The sequence below is a fragment of the Pimephales promelas genome, chromosome 2 (assembly GCF_988280905.1).
Source record: "Pimephales promelas chromosome 2, fPimPro1.hap1.1, whole genome shotgun sequence".
In the NCBI taxonomy this organism is placed as follows: domain Eukaryota; kingdom Metazoa; phylum Chordata; class Actinopteri; order Cypriniformes; family Leuciscidae; genus Pimephales; species Pimephales promelas.
Window position 1 is genome coordinate 5923743 of NC_142770.1, and position 18004 is coordinate 5941746.

The 18004-nt window shown below is 37.4% G+C and overlaps 1 protein-coding gene across 3 annotated transcripts in view; it reads left to right on the plus strand.

Moving 5' to 3' along the window:
* LOC120475661 (uncharacterized) overlaps positions 1-18004 on the plus strand; it is a 45075-nt gene that overhangs the window by 6935 nt on the left and 20136 nt on the right. For all 3 annotated transcript variants that reach the window (XM_089120458.1, XM_089120461.1, XM_089120467.1), the window contains exons 8-25: positions 199-303; positions 900-998; positions 1317-1421; positions 4304-4402; positions 5168-5284; positions 6246-6330; positions 7435-7630; positions 7727-9551; positions 10207-10377; positions 11024-11194; positions 11310-11480; positions 11673-11843; positions 12074-12247; positions 13598-13771; positions 13967-14140; positions 14244-14414; positions 14601-14774; positions 17086-17256. In XM_089120458.1, coding sequence (XP_088976584.1) covers positions 199-303; positions 900-998; positions 1317-1421; positions 4304-4402; positions 5168-5284; positions 6246-6330; positions 7435-7630; positions 7727-9551; positions 10207-10377; positions 11024-11194; positions 11310-11480; positions 11673-11843; positions 12074-12247; positions 13598-13771; positions 13967-14140; positions 14244-14414; positions 14601-14774; positions 17086-17256 — 4353 coding nt within the window. The remainder of the gene's footprint in view (positions 1-198; positions 304-899; positions 999-1316; positions 1422-4303; positions 4403-5167; positions 5285-6245; positions 6331-7434; positions 7631-7726; positions 9552-10206; positions 10378-11023; positions 11195-11309; positions 11481-11672; positions 11844-12073; positions 12248-13597; positions 13772-13966; positions 14141-14243; positions 14415-14600; positions 14775-17085; positions 17257-18004) is intronic.

An 18004-nucleotide genomic window follows, 5' to 3' on the forward strand; every position in this document is an offset into this window, starting at 1 on the left:
ATTTTTATTATTTTTATTCAGTAAAGCACTTTGAATTACCAGTGTGGCCTTGTACCAGCCTGGCCTTGGTGATGAAATGCATTGTTCATGACTCAATGTATCCTTTTAATTCGAGTGAAGAATAACAAAGAATGGTTTTAATAAAACATTCATATATTTTACTGAGAACCCTCCTTTTTTTCTCCATTTTGTCACTAGTGAAATATCAGACTCACACGTGTCCAGCTCTGTGTCTGTGAAGAGTGACCATTCAAAAAATGATGGACCAACCTTCAGTGAGAAAAAAACATCATCTACCAAAAGGTATATAATTGGTTTCTTATTGTTGCTACACATACTGAAAAACTTTGCAGATCTTTTCAGTGTAAGAGCAGGCGGGGAGTTGAAAGAAAGCCTCCTTTGCTCAATAGATTATAAAGTTTTTACTATATTTACTATAAAATACAGTATTTAATGTGTTTTGTGGCCTAATTTTAGAAACGTTCATCTTAAGTTTTTTCAATAACCACGCATAAACAAAATTCTCTAAAAAATACAAACATGTACATACATGTTGCTCACATATTATGGTAGCCCTGTCTCTGCTAAATAGAGTGTAATTTCACCCATGCCATTAATATGTTTATAAGCAACCGAAAAAAGCAAAAATGTCAAAACATCTCAAGGACCTCGAACACACCTGACCCCAGAGAGTTTATGGGTTTCTTATTGTTGCTACATATACTGAAAAACTTAGCAGATCTTTTCAGTGTAAGAGCAGGCGGAGAGTTCAAAGAAAGCCTTCTTTGATCTAGTTTTTTCAATCTACCCATCTAATTACCATATTAAACCTTTTTAAATGAGACTGAAGTACTGTATCTCCTAGTAAAGTGCTTTTTCTTCTCTTGTCTCTTTATTAGAGTAAGATCAGGCTCATATTTGTCCTCTGTGTCTATGAAGAGTGACCAGTCAAAAGATGATGGACCAACCTTCAGTGAGAAAACACCATGTAACAAAAGGTATTTCATCTGTTTCTCCAAGCATCTTATAGGCGATCCATTGATTCATTATTATTAAATAAGTAAAATCGGTCATCACATGTAACTGTCACTGGATGTGTATCTAAACTGTTTTAATTATTTTTATTATTTTTATTCAGTAAAGCACTTTGAATATCAATAAACTTGCCTGGCCTTGGCGATGAAATGCATTGTTCAATCATGAATCAATGTCTCCTTTGGATTCGAGTGAAGAATAATAATGAATAGTTTTTAGTAGCATTCATATATTTTACTGAGCCTCATGTGTTAATGTTTTTTTCCCCGTCTTGTCATTAGTGAAAGATTGTTCTCACGTGTGTCCAGCTCTGTATCTGTGGAGAGTGACCATTCAAAAAATGATGGACCAACCTTCAGTGAGAAAAAAACATCATCTACCAAAAGGTATTTAACCCCCTGGGGTCAGCTATCGCGCCGGCGCGATAGGCTCACTATTTTTCTTAAAAGTGAAGAGTGAACACTCAAATTACTCTGCTGATTTTGATCTTACATATAAGCAGGGTGCGATTTGTGAAAAAAACAGAGGGGGGGATGTTTTGAAAAAAAAAAAATCATAAAAAAATTCATGAACTTCATCACTGCATTTGCAGGAAAAAAATTCTTAATAACTCATGAAGTATCCTAACGCAATTTTTAATAGCTTCCCACACATATATGAACTGTGATCATGCACAAAAAACATGCAATAATTAAATCAATAGATTAATAGGGTAACGTTAGAGGCTAATTTATATCAGCCTCTCCTGAACCAGGGATTGATTGCAAAGTTAAACCATAATAGAAACAGTTTTACTGCTGCTGTTACGTTAAAGTTATAATGTTAACGTTACATCGCGATGCTGACCTACAGTGAAATAATAATTAAAAAAAACAGATGCATTATCTATGTTTGTTAATTCGCCTCATTTGCGCCGCAGAACCTCTAGACGCGCGTAAACGCGTCTTTACATTGAATTAACATTGAAATCACTCGCGCCAGATGTTCAAGAGTGAGTGACAAAAACCTTTGCTTTAGTCTCAGTTGAGTGAAACACCGGGTCCGTGTGTATAACTTCGGCCATTCTCAGTGACTGGACACTAGCTCTGCTTGTCATCATAGAAACAGAAAATCAGATTGTGATGTTTATTCTGAATAGCTATGCTGCCTTCATTTCTACAAGCAGCTCCACAGCCCAGCGCAGACCTGCAACCATCTCGCAAGTGTTGATAGGCTATTATACGAGGTGTAACCAATCAGAAGGGACATTTAGCAAGTCTGCAGACTCGTGCAGAGCGGCAGCTATATGAGAGTCAGCCAAAGTAGCGCATTTAAAACTAAAATTAACTTTAATCAAAGCACGGATCCGTGATAAGTTTTCTGATCCGTCTCACCACTAGTGTAGGATCACTGATCACACTGAGGGGGGGATAAATTTATCCCCACCGGGGATAAAAATAATTAAGCAGAGGCAGGGATACATTGACCAGAAAGGGGGAAATCCCACACATCCCCCCCGGCAAATCGCATCCTGCATATAAGTGTTATACACCATTAGATCCTGTTAAGTGTCTAGTTTTTTGTGCATACTCACAATAAAAACAAAGTGTTCTTCTTTTTGTCAAATAAAGTAAAATAAACATGATGCACGTTTTGCCTTTTCTCTGTCATTGAAGTTTATTCTGAAACGCGTCCGAAAAATGAACTGTAACTAAGTAAATATTAGTCACAGAGACACAAAATATTTCTCTTTATGAAGCTGAAATTCTCTTCTTTTAAATTAAGTAATTTATATAAAAAACAGCTATTCTCAGTTGATTTAATCTGTATGAAAAGAGAGAGAAGTCAGTCTTTTTCCTTTCATCTAATTAAATTGTAATGTGACCACGCCCACTGAGAGCGCACGCTATTCAAACGCTAATGTTGAGGCAAGCCATGAAAACGCCCACATCAGCTGGATAAAATATCCAGTTTAATAGTTACCAAAGTTAACTCAGAAGTGCTGGTTTCATTTCGAGGAGTACAGATTCAGCTGATGTAGTAAGTCATTTATTATTAAAAGGTTAGTTCACCCAAAAATGAAAATTTTGTCATTAATGACTCACCCTCATGTCGATCCAAGCCCGTACGACCTCCGTTCATCTTCAGAACACAGTTTAAGATATTTTAGATTTAGTCGGCGAGCTTTCTGTCCCTCCATTGAAAATGTATGTACCTTATACTGTCCTTGTCCATAAAGGCAATACAGACATCATCAAAGTAGTCCATGTGACATGAGTCGGTTAGTTCGAATTTTTTGAAGCATCGAAAATACTTTTTGGTCCAAACATAGCAAAAACAACGACTTTATTCAGCATTGTATTCTCTTCTGGTTCTGTTGTCATTGTTCGTTCACGATTCCAATGATGCTGCTGACGTGTTATCTTGTGCGCCCGATTAGGACATCCGCGACATGCACACTTTCAAACCATTTTTTAAAAATTTTGCAATACCAAAATACAAACAATATAGAAAAGCTTGAATACAGCGCGCGTCTCCATCAGACTGTAAACAAAGCTCGGGCGTACAAGATTACACGTCAGCCGCGTCATTGGAATCGTGAACGAGCAATGACAACAGAACCGGAAGAGAATACAATGCTGAATAAAGTCATTGTTTTTGCTATGTTTGAACCAAAAAATATTTTCGATGCTTCAAAAAATTCGAACTAACCCACTCATCTCACATGGACTACTTTGATGATGTCTGTATTGCCTTTATGGACAAGGACAGTATAAGGTACATAGATTTCCAATGGACGAACAGAAAGCTCCCCGACTAAATCTAAAATATCTTAAACTGTGTTCCGAAGATGAACGGAGGTCTTACGGGCTTGGAACGACATGAGGGTGAGTCTGACATAATTTTCATTTTCGGTTGTCTGGGTGTGTGAACTAACGCACAGATAGCCAATTACTGTTACAGATGAAATAGATTATAAAGTTTTTACTATATTTACTATAAAATACAGCAACCGAAAAAAGCAAAAATGTCAGGGCATGTCAAAACATCTCAAGGACCTCGAACACACCTGACCCTGGAGAGTTTATGGGATTCTTATTGTTGCTACACATATACTGAAAAACTTAGCAGATCTTTTCAGTGTAAGAGCAGGCGGAGAGTTCAAAGAAAGCCTCCTTTGCTCTAGTTTTTTTTCAATCTACCCATCTAATTACCATATTAAACCTTTTTCAAATGAGACTTTTCAAATGAGAAAGTGCTTTTTCTTCTCTTGTCTCTTTGTTATTAGAGTAAGATCAGGCTCATATTTGTCCTCTGTGTCTATGAAGAGTGACCAGTCAAAAGATGATGGACCAACCTTCAGTGAGAAAACACCATGTAATAGAAGGTATTTCATCTGTTTCTCCAAGCATCTTACAAGCGATCCATTGATTCATTATTATTATTAAATAAGTAAAATCTGTCATCACATCTAACTGTCACGAGATGTGTGTCTATATAAAGCGAATGAGAATCCAAAACAAACACTTGATACAAAATACAAAACAAACACACAGAATATCACAGAAGAAAATGACAGAACCAAACCAAAACAGAACAAACACGTTACACAAACATGCAGTGATTTTAACTTGGTGTATGTACTGGAAAATGACTAAATTTAAGAATAAATCAAAGTGTATTGAAAGAAATTTGTAAACTGCTGTACTTGTTAATGAACATGGTCATTCAATAACACAGGTAGCCATAGGGCGCTACATTCCACAGTGGAAATACAGAACAGGTAATCAAGTATAAATACATTACACACAGGGGCAAAATATAGAAGTACCATTTGCAACGTCAAACCTCTTTAAATGAACCTCTAGTATCCTTTAGTAAAGCTTTGTGTAATTAGTGTGTCCAGCTCAGTGTCTATAAAGAGTGACCATTTAAATGGTGATGGACTGAACTTCAGTGAGAAAACACCATCATCTATCAAAACATATTTCTTGTGTTCTTAATAAAACTGCTTTTCCAATAAACCTCCTTTCTGTACTGATGAAGTGGGTAGTAGTAAGCTGCTGGCTTGACAATGGTATGACCAAATGAAATTGACAACAGTGAATCTGTACATTTTTATGTGATTTTCTTCTTTTTGTGTGTGGTTTAGTAACAAAGGGCAAAATACCACAGTAAATATTGGTGCAGAATTTAAACGGTGGGAAGCTCTAAAAGCACAGAAGGAATTGAAGAGTGATGTGGAACTGGCAACTTTTCTTCTCAACAGGTGAGAACACAATATACGACAGATTACATTTTACAATTTAGAACCAGAAATTAAACTTCATCTTAAAAGGATCTACTGTGTCAAAATATGTTTTTATTTATATAACATGTTTTCTTTACATGTAATGTACCTGTGCCTTTTGAAGCAAACTGACAGTTTGCAGTGATCCATATATAAATATAAAGTTTAAAAATGTAAAGTTGCAATGAGCTCATAAATTTTAGTCACCAGGTTCAAGTGGAATACATATAAGTCTATTATTACAACTAAGAGGATATCGCCCCTACATAACTTTTTATTGTTGAGCCATTAGTATGGATTGAAATGCAAAAATAAATATAGCTGCGAGCAGCAATGACGGGCCCAAGCCGGTGGCACCGCAACCCCGGTTCCTTTAGTTACCTAAACGCATATTTGCGTTTCCTCGTCACGGCCAAACCGTTCGAGATGTCAAAAATCCCCTCGCAAACTTTCATCCTCAATGTCTTGACTTCATGCTTGACTTTCGTGCCATGTGTTTGAATTCTCTAGGAGGAGTATTTCAAATTCCATTGCATGCGTTTTCCAAACAACCGTAAATATCTGACTTCCTGTTGGGCTGGGGTTGTAGAAGTGTGAAGAGTGTGAAGTATATATGAACCGATGAGATGTATATTTGTACCGAGTTTCATATTATTACATGCAAGCGTGTTTGATTTATGGACCAAGTTTTCTGAGCCCATTGCAGGGGGCGCTGTCGAGCCCTACTGCGACGCCCGGGTACCAGCATCAGCCAGGCCCTGATGGCCACGGGTTCTGAACCATGTGCAAAGTTTCAAGAGTTTTTGAGCATGTTAAGGGCCCCAAAAGTGCCCGAATAGTCAATAGAACATTTAAAAAAAAATTATCCTAAGGAAAACAAAAGGGCCTTCGCCCTTTCAGGGCTTGGTCCCTAATAATAATCCTCTTTCTTTTCTACCAGGGTTCAATCTGTGAAATCAGACTCAGATTTGAAGAATCAACGCTTCCGCAAGAATTTCAAAGAAAATCTCCTATGGATCTTCAAGGTAAGTAAAACAAACATAAATGCTTATGATTTATTTTATAACAAACACATGTTATTTAACTATTTAAAAGGGGGAGGGGGAGAGGGAGGAAGGGGGAGAGTGTGCCTGGTCACACACACACACCACACTAGGGCGTGTGTGATTACAGTGTGGCATAGTGGGTATTTCGTTCCCTAAAGTGTCATCACGACGATGCCGAAGTGCGAGTTCCTTCGAAGGGGAACGTCTTGGGTTACGACTGTAACCCTTATTCCCCAAGAAGGGAATGAAACACTGCGTCTCGTCTCCACACCTATCATGGGGAGAGTGCTTGCTTCATCACAAAAAAAGCTGATGTGTGTGTGCTCTGGGCATCCCTTCGTAGCTTAAGGTTATGCCGTCATCTACTACATCATGACGCATCACCAATTAGGATTGGACAGATTTCATTCATGCTTCAGACGTGCTACGCTGGGGGAATTCCCATAACCCAAGACGTTTTTGCCTGTTCATCTCTTTAGTTCCTGGTGTCGTCTACAGATGACATAGCATAATATTGGAATACTTTCAATTTCCTTTTCAAAAATGTATTTATCCCATTTGTTTCTTACAAAAGAACTTTCATAAGAAAGTAAAGAAAGTTTCTGAACTTTTTTTGTTTTTTGGTTCTCAGCAGGACATGACATAAAAACACATAAAAACAATGTAAAGGGAGACTTAGATTTATAGAAAAATATACAAAGCAAAATATTATTTCAATTTATTTTCCAATTTTTGGTAAAAGTGATGACTTGTAAATATTATTATCTGTCCCTCTGTAGCCTACAATGCTATGGGGGAGCCATTGCTCAGCCTTCATCTGCACTTTATCAGAGCAGCCTCATTCATTTTAGAAGCATTGATTTATTTCTGGAACAGGGCCTGCTGTTTGTGTTTTTGTATTCACCACCACTTTACCTTACATATGGTCATAATTGTCAAACTAAATGAGTTCATTTCACTGTTGCTTGCCTGTAATTTGTACTTCAAGTAAATTGTTTAAATTAAAAAAAAATTAAATGTATATAACAAAGGGTATAGGATTTGGTTTCTTGGTTGACACATATTTTTCTTGCTTTTTTTCAGGATGTTGAGAACAAAATAATCATATTTCTGAAGAATGAGCTGGAAAAGTTTAAGAAAATACTTAATAGAGGAAACACACAATACTTTGTGCAAGACTTTACAGAGGAAATGCGTGATATTAAAGAAGCGGCTCTTGATCTGACTCTCTACTTCCTGAAAGATATGAATGAAGTTGAGGCTGCAGATGCTCTACAAGGTAAGAGTTTAATGGGCATAACAATCTGTTAATTTCACTTATAAAATGTTCAAGAGAATGATGCATATCTGGTTTTTATTAACATTTGTGTGTTAGATGAGCTGGTCCTCATTCATCAACGACCGCTAAAATCAAACCTGAAGAACAGGCATCAATCTGTATCTGAAGGAATTGGAAAACACGGTGACTCCAAGCTTCTGAATAACATCTACACAGATCTCTATATGACTCAGGGTGCCATTCAACAAGTCAATGCTGAACATGAAGTAAGACAGATTGAGGCTGCTTCCAGGCGGCAAGAATCACAAGAGATTCCAGTTGAGTGCAAAAATTTGTTTGAACCATCTGAACAAAACAAAGAGATCAGAACTGTACTGACAAAAGGAGTTGCTGGCATCGGAAAATCCATTTCTGTGCAAAAGTTTATTGTGGATTGGGCTGAAGGAAAAGAAAATCAGGATATTACTTTCAAATTTCCTCTTGCATTTCGAGAGATGAACTTAAAGGAGAAAGAAAAACAAAGTTTAACAAGTCTTATAAGTCAGTTTTTCCCAGAGATAAAAGGATTGAACCTTGCAAGAAATGATAAATTAAAAGTCCTGTTCATCCTTGATGGATTGGATGAATGTCGTCTTCCCCTAAACTTTGATGGCAATGGGACGTGGTGTGACGTATCGTCACCAGCCTCTCTGGATGTTCTCCTGACGAACCTCATCAAGGGAAATCTGCTTCCTTCTGCTCTCATCTGGATCACCACCAGACCAGCCGCTGCCAGTAAGATTCCTCCTGACTGTATCGACCGCGTGACAGAAGTACAAGGATTCAATGATGCACAAAAGAAGGAGGAATACTTCAGGAAGAGATTCTCGGATGTGGATCTGGCCAACGAAATCATTGACAATGTTAAACAATCAAAGAGTCTCTTCATCATGTGCTACATCCCAGTCTTCTGCTGGATTTCGGCCACTGTTTTGGGAAACATTTTGGGAGAGAAAAGAAATAATGACAATCAGTCTGATGAAGCCTCTAAAACACAATCAAATACTGAAGACACTCCGAAGACTCTGACACAAATGTACACACACTTTCTCCGCTTTCAGATCCTGCAGAGCAGACGAAAGTATGAAGGAAAATACACACCTGATTTTTCCTGGGATAAAGACGCCATCCTTTCACTGGGGAAACTGGCATTTCATCAGCTGGAAAGAAACAACCTGATCTTCTATGACACAGACCTGGAAGACTGTGGTATTGACGTATCTGAAGCATCAGTGTACTCAGGCATGTGTACCCAGATCTTCAAGGAGGAAAGAGGGATCATCTCTGGTACCACTTTCTGCTTTGTTCACTTGAGTATTCAAGAGTTTATTGCAGCCCTTTTTGCACATCTGTTTCTAGACATAGAGAAGAAAAGTGTGTTTATTAAAGAGTCTGCAGAACAGGAAAACAACAATGACGCCATGATTGATTTGCTCAAGACTGCAGTGGACAAGGCGCTCGAGAGTGAAACTGGACATCTGGACCTTTTCCTTCGCTTCCTCCTCGGTCTGTCTCTCCAGACAAATCGTCCACTCTTACGAGGACTGTTGACACAGCAAGAAGACAATGACCAGAGCAAAAAGGAGATAGTTCAGTACATCAAGGAGAAATTGGATAAAACTCTGACTCCAGAGAGATCCATCAATCTGTTCTACTGTCTGAATGAGCTGAATGATCAAACTCTGGTGAAAGAGATTCAGACTCAACTTCGAGAAGGAAGTCTCTCATCTGCTGACCTTTCACCTGCCCAGTGGTCTGCTGTGGCCTTTGTGTTGTTGACATCAGAAGAGGAGATGGAGGAGTTTGATCTTCAGAAATTCAAGAAATCAGACGAGTGTCTCTTTAGACTGTTGGAAGTTGTGAAACTCTCCAAAAAAGCTCTGTAAGTCATTTAAAGCAGAGGTCTTCAACCTGGCTCCTAAAGGCCCACTGCCCTACAATAGTCGAAACTGCTTCATCTTGTGATTTTCAAGTAATTCTGAAGAGCTTGATTAGTTGGTTCAGATATGTTAATTAAGGTTGGAGCTCAACTCTGCAGGACACATGGGCCCTTGTTCTGTTTCTGAACTTTTAATTGTAATGCAGATCAAATATAACACAGGCGCACCAGCCTAACTCTCTAATTCCTCGCCCTTTCTTTGAAATTCCTGGCATTAACCTTATCAATGCCAGTATAAAATAAAACCACAATTTTAAAAACGATTATAAAGAGTATGTGCTCTATACTACGAATGTTATTTAATCGTATTAATTTACAATTGTTATGGTTATCTATTACCATTATTGATTATTAAGATAACTTAGAAACTATTTTAAACACCCAGGAAATTCTATGTTTCCAACAATTTTTTTGTAGTGGTTAAAACAACATCTTTAAATTTAAATGTATATTGTATGCATCATCTTTATCTCTTAGGCCTATTACTGTCGTATATTTATCAATCGTATAAATTAATTAAAGAATTTATATATATACTTGTATAGCAAATCCTTTGTTGGTATTCAATTTTTCTTTGTATTCTCAATTTCTCTTGTAGGTTAAACAATTGTGACTTATCAGACAAAAGCTGTTCAAGTCTGGCCAAAGCTCTCGAATCAGATAACAATCTGGAAGAGCTGAATATGAGCAATAATAATCTACAGAGTTCAGGAGTAATTCATCTCTGCTCTGGACTGAAGAGTGTAAAGTGTAAACTGGAGATACTGAGGTAAGTTATGTGACAACAGACAAAAGGTGTGATTTAGTGTTTATAAATAATGGATTTCAATACCATCAGTTTCAACATTAATCTTTATTGAAAGTGGATCATATATGTAGTCGAAATGTAAAATCATTTTTGAATTTGGTGCCCTTTTGACCGAGAAAAGATTTGTGAAAAGAAAAGCATTTGTATTAAAAGACTACAAGTCCCACAATGCACTACATTGCACAGCTCCGCAAGCCACACCCACTAATCCAGAACAGCGCAAACAGAGAAATCACTCTTCCTTCTGCAAGGCTAACGTTAGCTGTCACCACCAGTGTTTGAAATTTATTTCACACAAAATTTCTAGTTAGTTGGCTGTGGCGAGCAGGATGATCGAGGGCGAGGGACGTGAGAGGACGGCGCGAGGTTTTCCTTTTGTGGAAAGGTTAAAATAAAAGAGTTATAAGAATCAGGAAAGCTATATGTTAACTGATCATGAGACGTGTGAGAGAAAAACTATGAGACTATAACAGAAGCCAAACAGTAAGAGCTGTGCAGTAAACCTCACTCCCTTGGCCTCAAGAGGCGCTAGATACTGTCTGCTTCTGTAGCATGCATCTCACACTGGAAATAGTCTCACGCAAATACATTGACATTTATTTTTCAGACTCAGGCAGTGTGTGGTAACAGAGGATAGCTGTTCAGCTCTGGCTTCAGTTCTCAGTTCAGACTCCAGCAGTCTGAAGGATCTTGATCTGAGCAATAATAATCTGCAGGATTCAGGAGTGAGGCTGCTCTCTGATGGACTGAACGAGAACTGCAAACTGGAGAAACTCAGGTCATTTAATGTCTAGCATATTAATCTTAGACTCTAGATTTACCATGTCTAAGACTAGGCATTTCATTTCTCTCTATATTCAGATGAATGTTTGATTGAAATCTCTTTTCTGTAGACTCTCAAACTGCAGTATCACAGAAGAAGGTTATAAAGCACTGGCTTCAGTTCTGAGATCAAACCCTTCACACCTGATAGAGCTGGATCTCAGAGGAAATGATCCTGGAGAATCAGGAGTCAAGCATCTCCTTGATCTACCACACAAACAAGACAGTAAACTCACAATAAGGTGACATATGATGCAATAATACAAAATAAGTGACATTCAGGCAAATTAATTGATGAAAGTACTGCTGCACTGAAATATTTCAATAAAAGTAAATTCAGGATTACCCATTTCAGACTTTTTACATTAGAATCAAATGCTACATCAAGCTTAGTTGTGAATTGATTTCAATTTGTATCAATTTCCATTCTGCAGGTTTTTGAGTCCTGAAGCAGAGGAAGTCTGTCAGAATCTGACTAATGTTCTGGGTGAAAACCTGTTACTTATGAGAGAGCTGAATCTGAATGAATGTCAACTGGGATACTCGGGATTGAAGAAACTTGTTCCTGTACTGGAGGATAAACACTGTAAACTCAACACACTAATGTAAGTTGTGTCGTTGTTATGATGACAAGTTAAAGTGCTTTTAAATCTGTATTTTATTTATAATGTGAAATGGTGAGTGCTAAACAAATTTTCATGTATGTATTTGTATTTGCATCATCATCATTATCAATGGTCACTTAAAATAGTATATGTAATAAATATAACAGTAAAAGTAGTATCGGACTAACATCTTTACTAAGGTACTGACATTTAGTTTTCTCTTTATACAGTCTGAATAACACCGACGTTACAGAAGAAGATTGTAATGCTTTAGCTGCAGCTTTAAATTCAAACCCTTCGAATCTGAAAGAGCTGGATTTAGGTTGCAGTATTCTCAGAGACTCAGGAATGAAGATCATCTCATCTCTGTTTGCAAATGTAGATTGCAGACTGGTAAAGCTGAAGTAAGTAAAACAATAGCCAACCTATTAGTTGTATAATTGTATGCGTTGCTTAGCTTTGGATAATTCCAAACTGAATGTCGGAATGGGAAAGAAAGGTGATTTAAGCAATTTTGAGCGTGGCATGGTTGTTGGTGCCAGACGGGCCGGTCTGAGTATTTCACAATCTCCTCAGTTACTGGAATTTTCACACAACCATTTCTAGGGTTTAGAAAGAATGGTGTGAAAAGGGAAAAAAATCCAGTATGCGGCAGTCCTGTGGGCGAAAATGCCTTGTTGATGCTGGAGGTCAGAGGAGAATGGGCCGACTTATTCAAGCTGATAGAAGAGCAACTTTGACTGAAATAACCACTCCTTACAACCGAGGTATGCAGCAAAGCATTTGTGAAGAAGACACAACACACACAACCTTGAGGCGGATGGGCTACAACAGCAGAAGACCCCACCGGGTACCACTCATCTCCACTACAAATAGGAAAAAGAGGCGACAATTTGCAACAGCTCACCAAAATTGGACAGTTGAAGACTGGAAAAATGTTGTCTGGTCTGATGAGTCTCGATTTCTGTTGAGACATTCAGATGGTTGAGTCAGAATTTGGCGTAAACAGAATGAGAACATGGATCCATCATGCCTTGTTACCACTGTGCAGGCTGGTGGTGGTGGTGTTGTAATGGTGTGGGGATGTTTTCTTGGCACACTTTAGGCCCCTTAGTGCCAATTGGGCATCGTTTAAATGCAACAGCCTACCTGAGCATTGTTTCTGACCATGTCCATCCCTTTATGGCCACCGTGTACCCATCCTCTGTTGGCTACTTCCAGCAGGATAATGCACCATGTCACAAAGCTCGAATCATTTCAAATTGGTTTCTTGAACATGACGATGAGTTCACTGTACTAAAATGGCCCCCACAGTCACCAGATCTCAACCCAATAGATGTGTATTTTTCCCCGTATGTGCATTCCACATATCTCAATCAACTGCAAGATGCTTTCCTATCAATATTGGCCAACATTTCTAAAGAATGCTTTCAGCACCTTGTTGAATCGATGCCACATAGAATTAAGGCAGTTCTGAAGATGAAATGAGCTCAAACACAGTATTAGTATGGTGTTTCTAATAATCCTTTAGGTGAGTGTATATATATACATTGTATATACATTTATTTGTTATATATATTTTTATATCTAAACAGATGACCATAAAACATTCAAAACTAAAATCCCATCTTAACATTAGTTTTAAATAGAAACTACCATCAATATATTTAATACAGTCAACAATGTTAAAGCTTAAAGTGCTTGAACCCAGTTAAATGCTTCGTGAAGCTATATTTTTCACTTTGTTTCTACAGGTTAAATAACATCTGTATAACTGAAGAAGGTTGTGCTGCTCTGGTCGCTGCTTTTACCTCAAACCCTTCAAACCTCAGAGAGCTGGATCTGAGTGAGAATAAAATTGGAGACTCTGGAGTAACACAAGTCTCCAGTCTACTAGAAAATTCACAGTGTACACTGCAGATACTCAGGTCTGAATTCAGTTCATGTAAACATGAATCAAAGTTAAAGCCTAAATCTGGTCTGTAAAAAAAATTCAAAATATGGTAAACATACTATTTTGCAGATACGGTAGCCAGCAGTGAATGCATTGGTGCACAACATGCAGAAAAATGAGTAATGTTTAAATAATTAAATGAGTAATTTATTACAGTTGTATTATTTAGACTTTCAGACTGCAGTATCACAGAAGAAGGTTATAAAGCTCTGGCTTCAGCTCTGAGATCAAACCCTTCACACCTGATAGAGCTGGATCTCACAGGAAATGATCCTGGAGAATCAGGAGTGAAGGAGTTTATTGATTTACTACAGGATCCAAACTTTCAACTGAAGACACTGAGGTGAGGGCCGATGAAATGGATTAAAATAAAATAAAAGGAAAAACATTTTACACATTTACGCTGTTTTTCATTATACAATGTTAATTCATCTTCCCTTCTGCAGGTTTTTGGGTCCTGATGCAGATGAAGGCTGTCAGTATGTGACTAGAATTGTAGGTAGAAACCCGTTACTCCTGAGAAAGCTGAATCTGAGTAAACGTAAACTTGGAGACACAGGAGTGAGTCACGTCGCTGCTCTACTGCAGGATAAGCACTGTAAACTCAACACACTACTGTGAGTATTTTAAATTGTTAGATTCTCTCCAGTATCTAATCCATTTCAGAGTCTAATCAAATACTGTTATTGCTGTTTTGGGGGTTATTAAATTAACCATCTCAGATGTATCTCTCTCTGTTATTATCATAGTGTTTGCGGCTAAAACACGACGAAGAAGAATGTCTTTGTTTTCTTTCTCTTCAGATTGATTAATAACAGTATTGCAGCAGAAGGTTGTGCTGCTCTGACTTCAGCCTTTAATTCAAACCCTTCAAACCTGATAAAGTTGGATCTGAGTTGGAATAAACTAGGAGACTCAGGAGTAATGAAAATCTGTCCTCTGCTGAAAAATGCACAATGCAGTTTGGAGAAACTCAAGTATGTATTTTTATTTATCAACAATTTTGAAAGTTAATATGCATTTGTAAATGCTCCTTTTATCAGAATAACTGAATAAACTGGCTTAAACTGATTTTAAATATCACAAAATTAGCACATGTGCTATTACACTTTAAACAATGCATCTGGTTCGTCCAATGTTATTGCTATGTCCATATTAAATAAATAAATAAATAAAATAAAATATTATGTAACTAATTAAATTGTATAAATGTGTTTTAGTTGTTCCAAGTAGTTTTTTAGAATGCATTTATAAGCATGCAACTAATCTCTGTCCAAACAAAGAATTAATGACTTATTTCTGTCAGGATACGAATGACAATTAGCATACAGTTTGGATTGGTGGTATGGTTCTGTTCTGGGCAAGAACTCCCTGCGCATTCACGCAGCCTAGCATGGATAAGAGCAGGGAGAGCAGCAATAACCCCCATTAGGGTAAACCCACCGAACAGAACCAAAATGATTGTTTAGCAGATATCATTAGTTAAAGCTGCTGTCCGTAACTTTTTTAAGTTAAAAATAATCCAAAATAATTATTTAAAAAAAAAACATTCTGCCAGTGGTCAAAACTATCTGCTTGCCATAGCTAGATTCAAAACGGATTGCTTTTAATAATGATTTTAATTCAAGTGGTACTGGTGGGTTTCCGCGGGAAATTCGAGCATGTCTCTGCGTCATTACGTCACACATAGATATGTATATAAAGGCTAGATGTGTCGTCCGCGCTGCTGGCCAATGGAGGTCGACGTCAGCACCTGGCGGCCATCTTGTCACAGACAGCTCGCTCACTGGTAACATTGTTTTGATGGTGCATGTACTTTTTAAATCACCGTAACTTGCTCAATTTTCTACAGATTTTCAAACAGCCTGGTTTGTTATAAATGCCAGAGATGTAGTTATGATACTGCATACTTATGAATAATAAGTGTATAAATAAATAATAATCCAGAATTATAGCCATGTTAATAACGTTTGTAAGAAACCAAACCGTTTGTAAATCCGTCAAGATTTCAATGAGATAAGAGTGTATTTCTTATATCACATACCACAGAGCCTGCCAGAAAGCCTGTCTGTGACAAGATGGCCGCCGGTGATGACGATAAATACTCCGGCGTGACACATCTAGCCTTTATATAGATATCTATGACATCACACCCGTAAGCGCAAAGAAGGAGTTTCGGCTAGCCGGCTATACTGCCCGTGAGGAGATGTAGAGATGTATAGGCTTTTCTTGCAGCACTTCACATAATTAAACTTATGGCATCCAGAAAGATCCAAACAACAATCATCAGTGTCAACTGGAGATTCAGCAGTTATTAAACCCAAAAGACTTCGTCCTTCGGATTTAAGGTGTCTAGAGAAAGAGAAATAAACCGTCTCATGGAACACAAGGATTTAAACATTGGCGGGGCTTTTGAAAAGTGTGTGAACTCCGTGTTTTGAAGGGGTTCAAAACGGAAGAAGAGACTGCTTTTTTCTGCTGAACATGTAAGACATTTCAATAGTTCAATCGTGTAACAGTACGTTTTCTTAATTCACACAGTTATTGAGTTTCCTTTGTTGTGTTTTCTCATTTTGCTATTATGGAGAATATGAATTCTGAACTACACAGGTAACCATAAAACACATTAAATTTAACATTAGTCACGCAATGCTGATGTTTTTAACATGAACAATTTGAGAACAAAGTAGGCTATAATTTGCACGGTTGCTGTAAATCACGTTGATTAAATCTAGCGAAGCTTATCATGTCGAATGCTTTTTCCCCCTTAGTTGATCAGAATGAAATGGATGTTACTTGTTCAGAAGACATTTTCCGGTGAATATTCTTATGTTGGTCAAACTTTCAAAAAGTAAATCTTTGATTCTGTATGACAGTATCCACACAGCGCGGTGATTGACAGCAGCACTCGCCTCAAAACACTGTGTTCTTCCGCGCTGTTTCATGCCAATTTACAATTTCGAACAGAGATGGCGACAAAGAGGAAAAGCTATGGACTGCAGCTTTAAATATAAATATTTAAATATAAATATAATGTAAAACATAATTCAAGAATTTAGTCTGATCCAGATGAGGATCAGAATGCCAAATCCTGACTGGGGAGCTGGGGGTGGAGGAGGGCGCTTTGCTCCTGAGAAACCCGATAGCTGCCCATAATACTGAAGGAGCTTATATAAGTACAGATGTTGTATTGCTATAGGTAGACGTGGATCAGCTGGGAGTCAGCTGATACCAGTTGATAAATGTTACCTGCCAGAACTGATGCTACGCTTGATTTTTGTTTTACAGACTTTCAGACTGCAGTATCACTGAAGAAGGTTATAAAGCTCTGGCTTCAGCTCTGAGATCAAACCCTTCACACCTGATAGAGCTGGATCTCACAGGAAATGATCCTGGAGAATCAGGAGTGAAGGAGCTCCTTGATGTAGCACAAAAACCTGACTGTAAACTAACACTGAGGTGAGTGTTTTAAATTTATAAAGTGTGTCATAATGAAAATATTTTAAGACTGTTTTGAAAATATATGTTAAAAAATAAAGATACAACAATAAAACATGTCTATGAAATTATTAAAAAAATAACTAGAATATGATGCACCAATGTTTTTGAAAAATAAACTGACCGTCTCAAAGAACCCAGTCAGCCAGTTTTAATAGACTTTTATCACATTTCCCATTCCCAGAAAGTGAAGCAGTGTATTGCTACTTCACAACAAATTGAACGCAATCACAACTAATGCCTTGTAAGACCTACTAAATCGATCCAAAGGCGACGTTCGATTAGAGGCGAAGTTTTCAAGCTTGTTCTGTCTTTCCCATGGCAAAGTGATTTTTGATTAAATGCAATACATTTTATCTTATGTATTAACTCATTTCATCTGACTCCATAAATGAAAAAAGGTTTAACAATAATATCTGTGCATCATTAAATACATGTTTATGTTTGACTAATTTAGCTGTAATGAAAATAAAGTCAAAGTCTGTTAGAACAATCAAATATAACAATTTATTATGTCAAGTAAATGTATTATTACAATTCCATTACCAATTTAAAGAAAATCAATGCAAACCATCAAATGTTTCTAGAACAAAGAAATTTACCCAACATGTGGTTACTTGAGTTGATCTAAACATATTTAGATATACAGGAAATCGCAATGGAAGACGATTTCGATATTTAGATCTTCACAGTGAAAGGTAAAACTTCC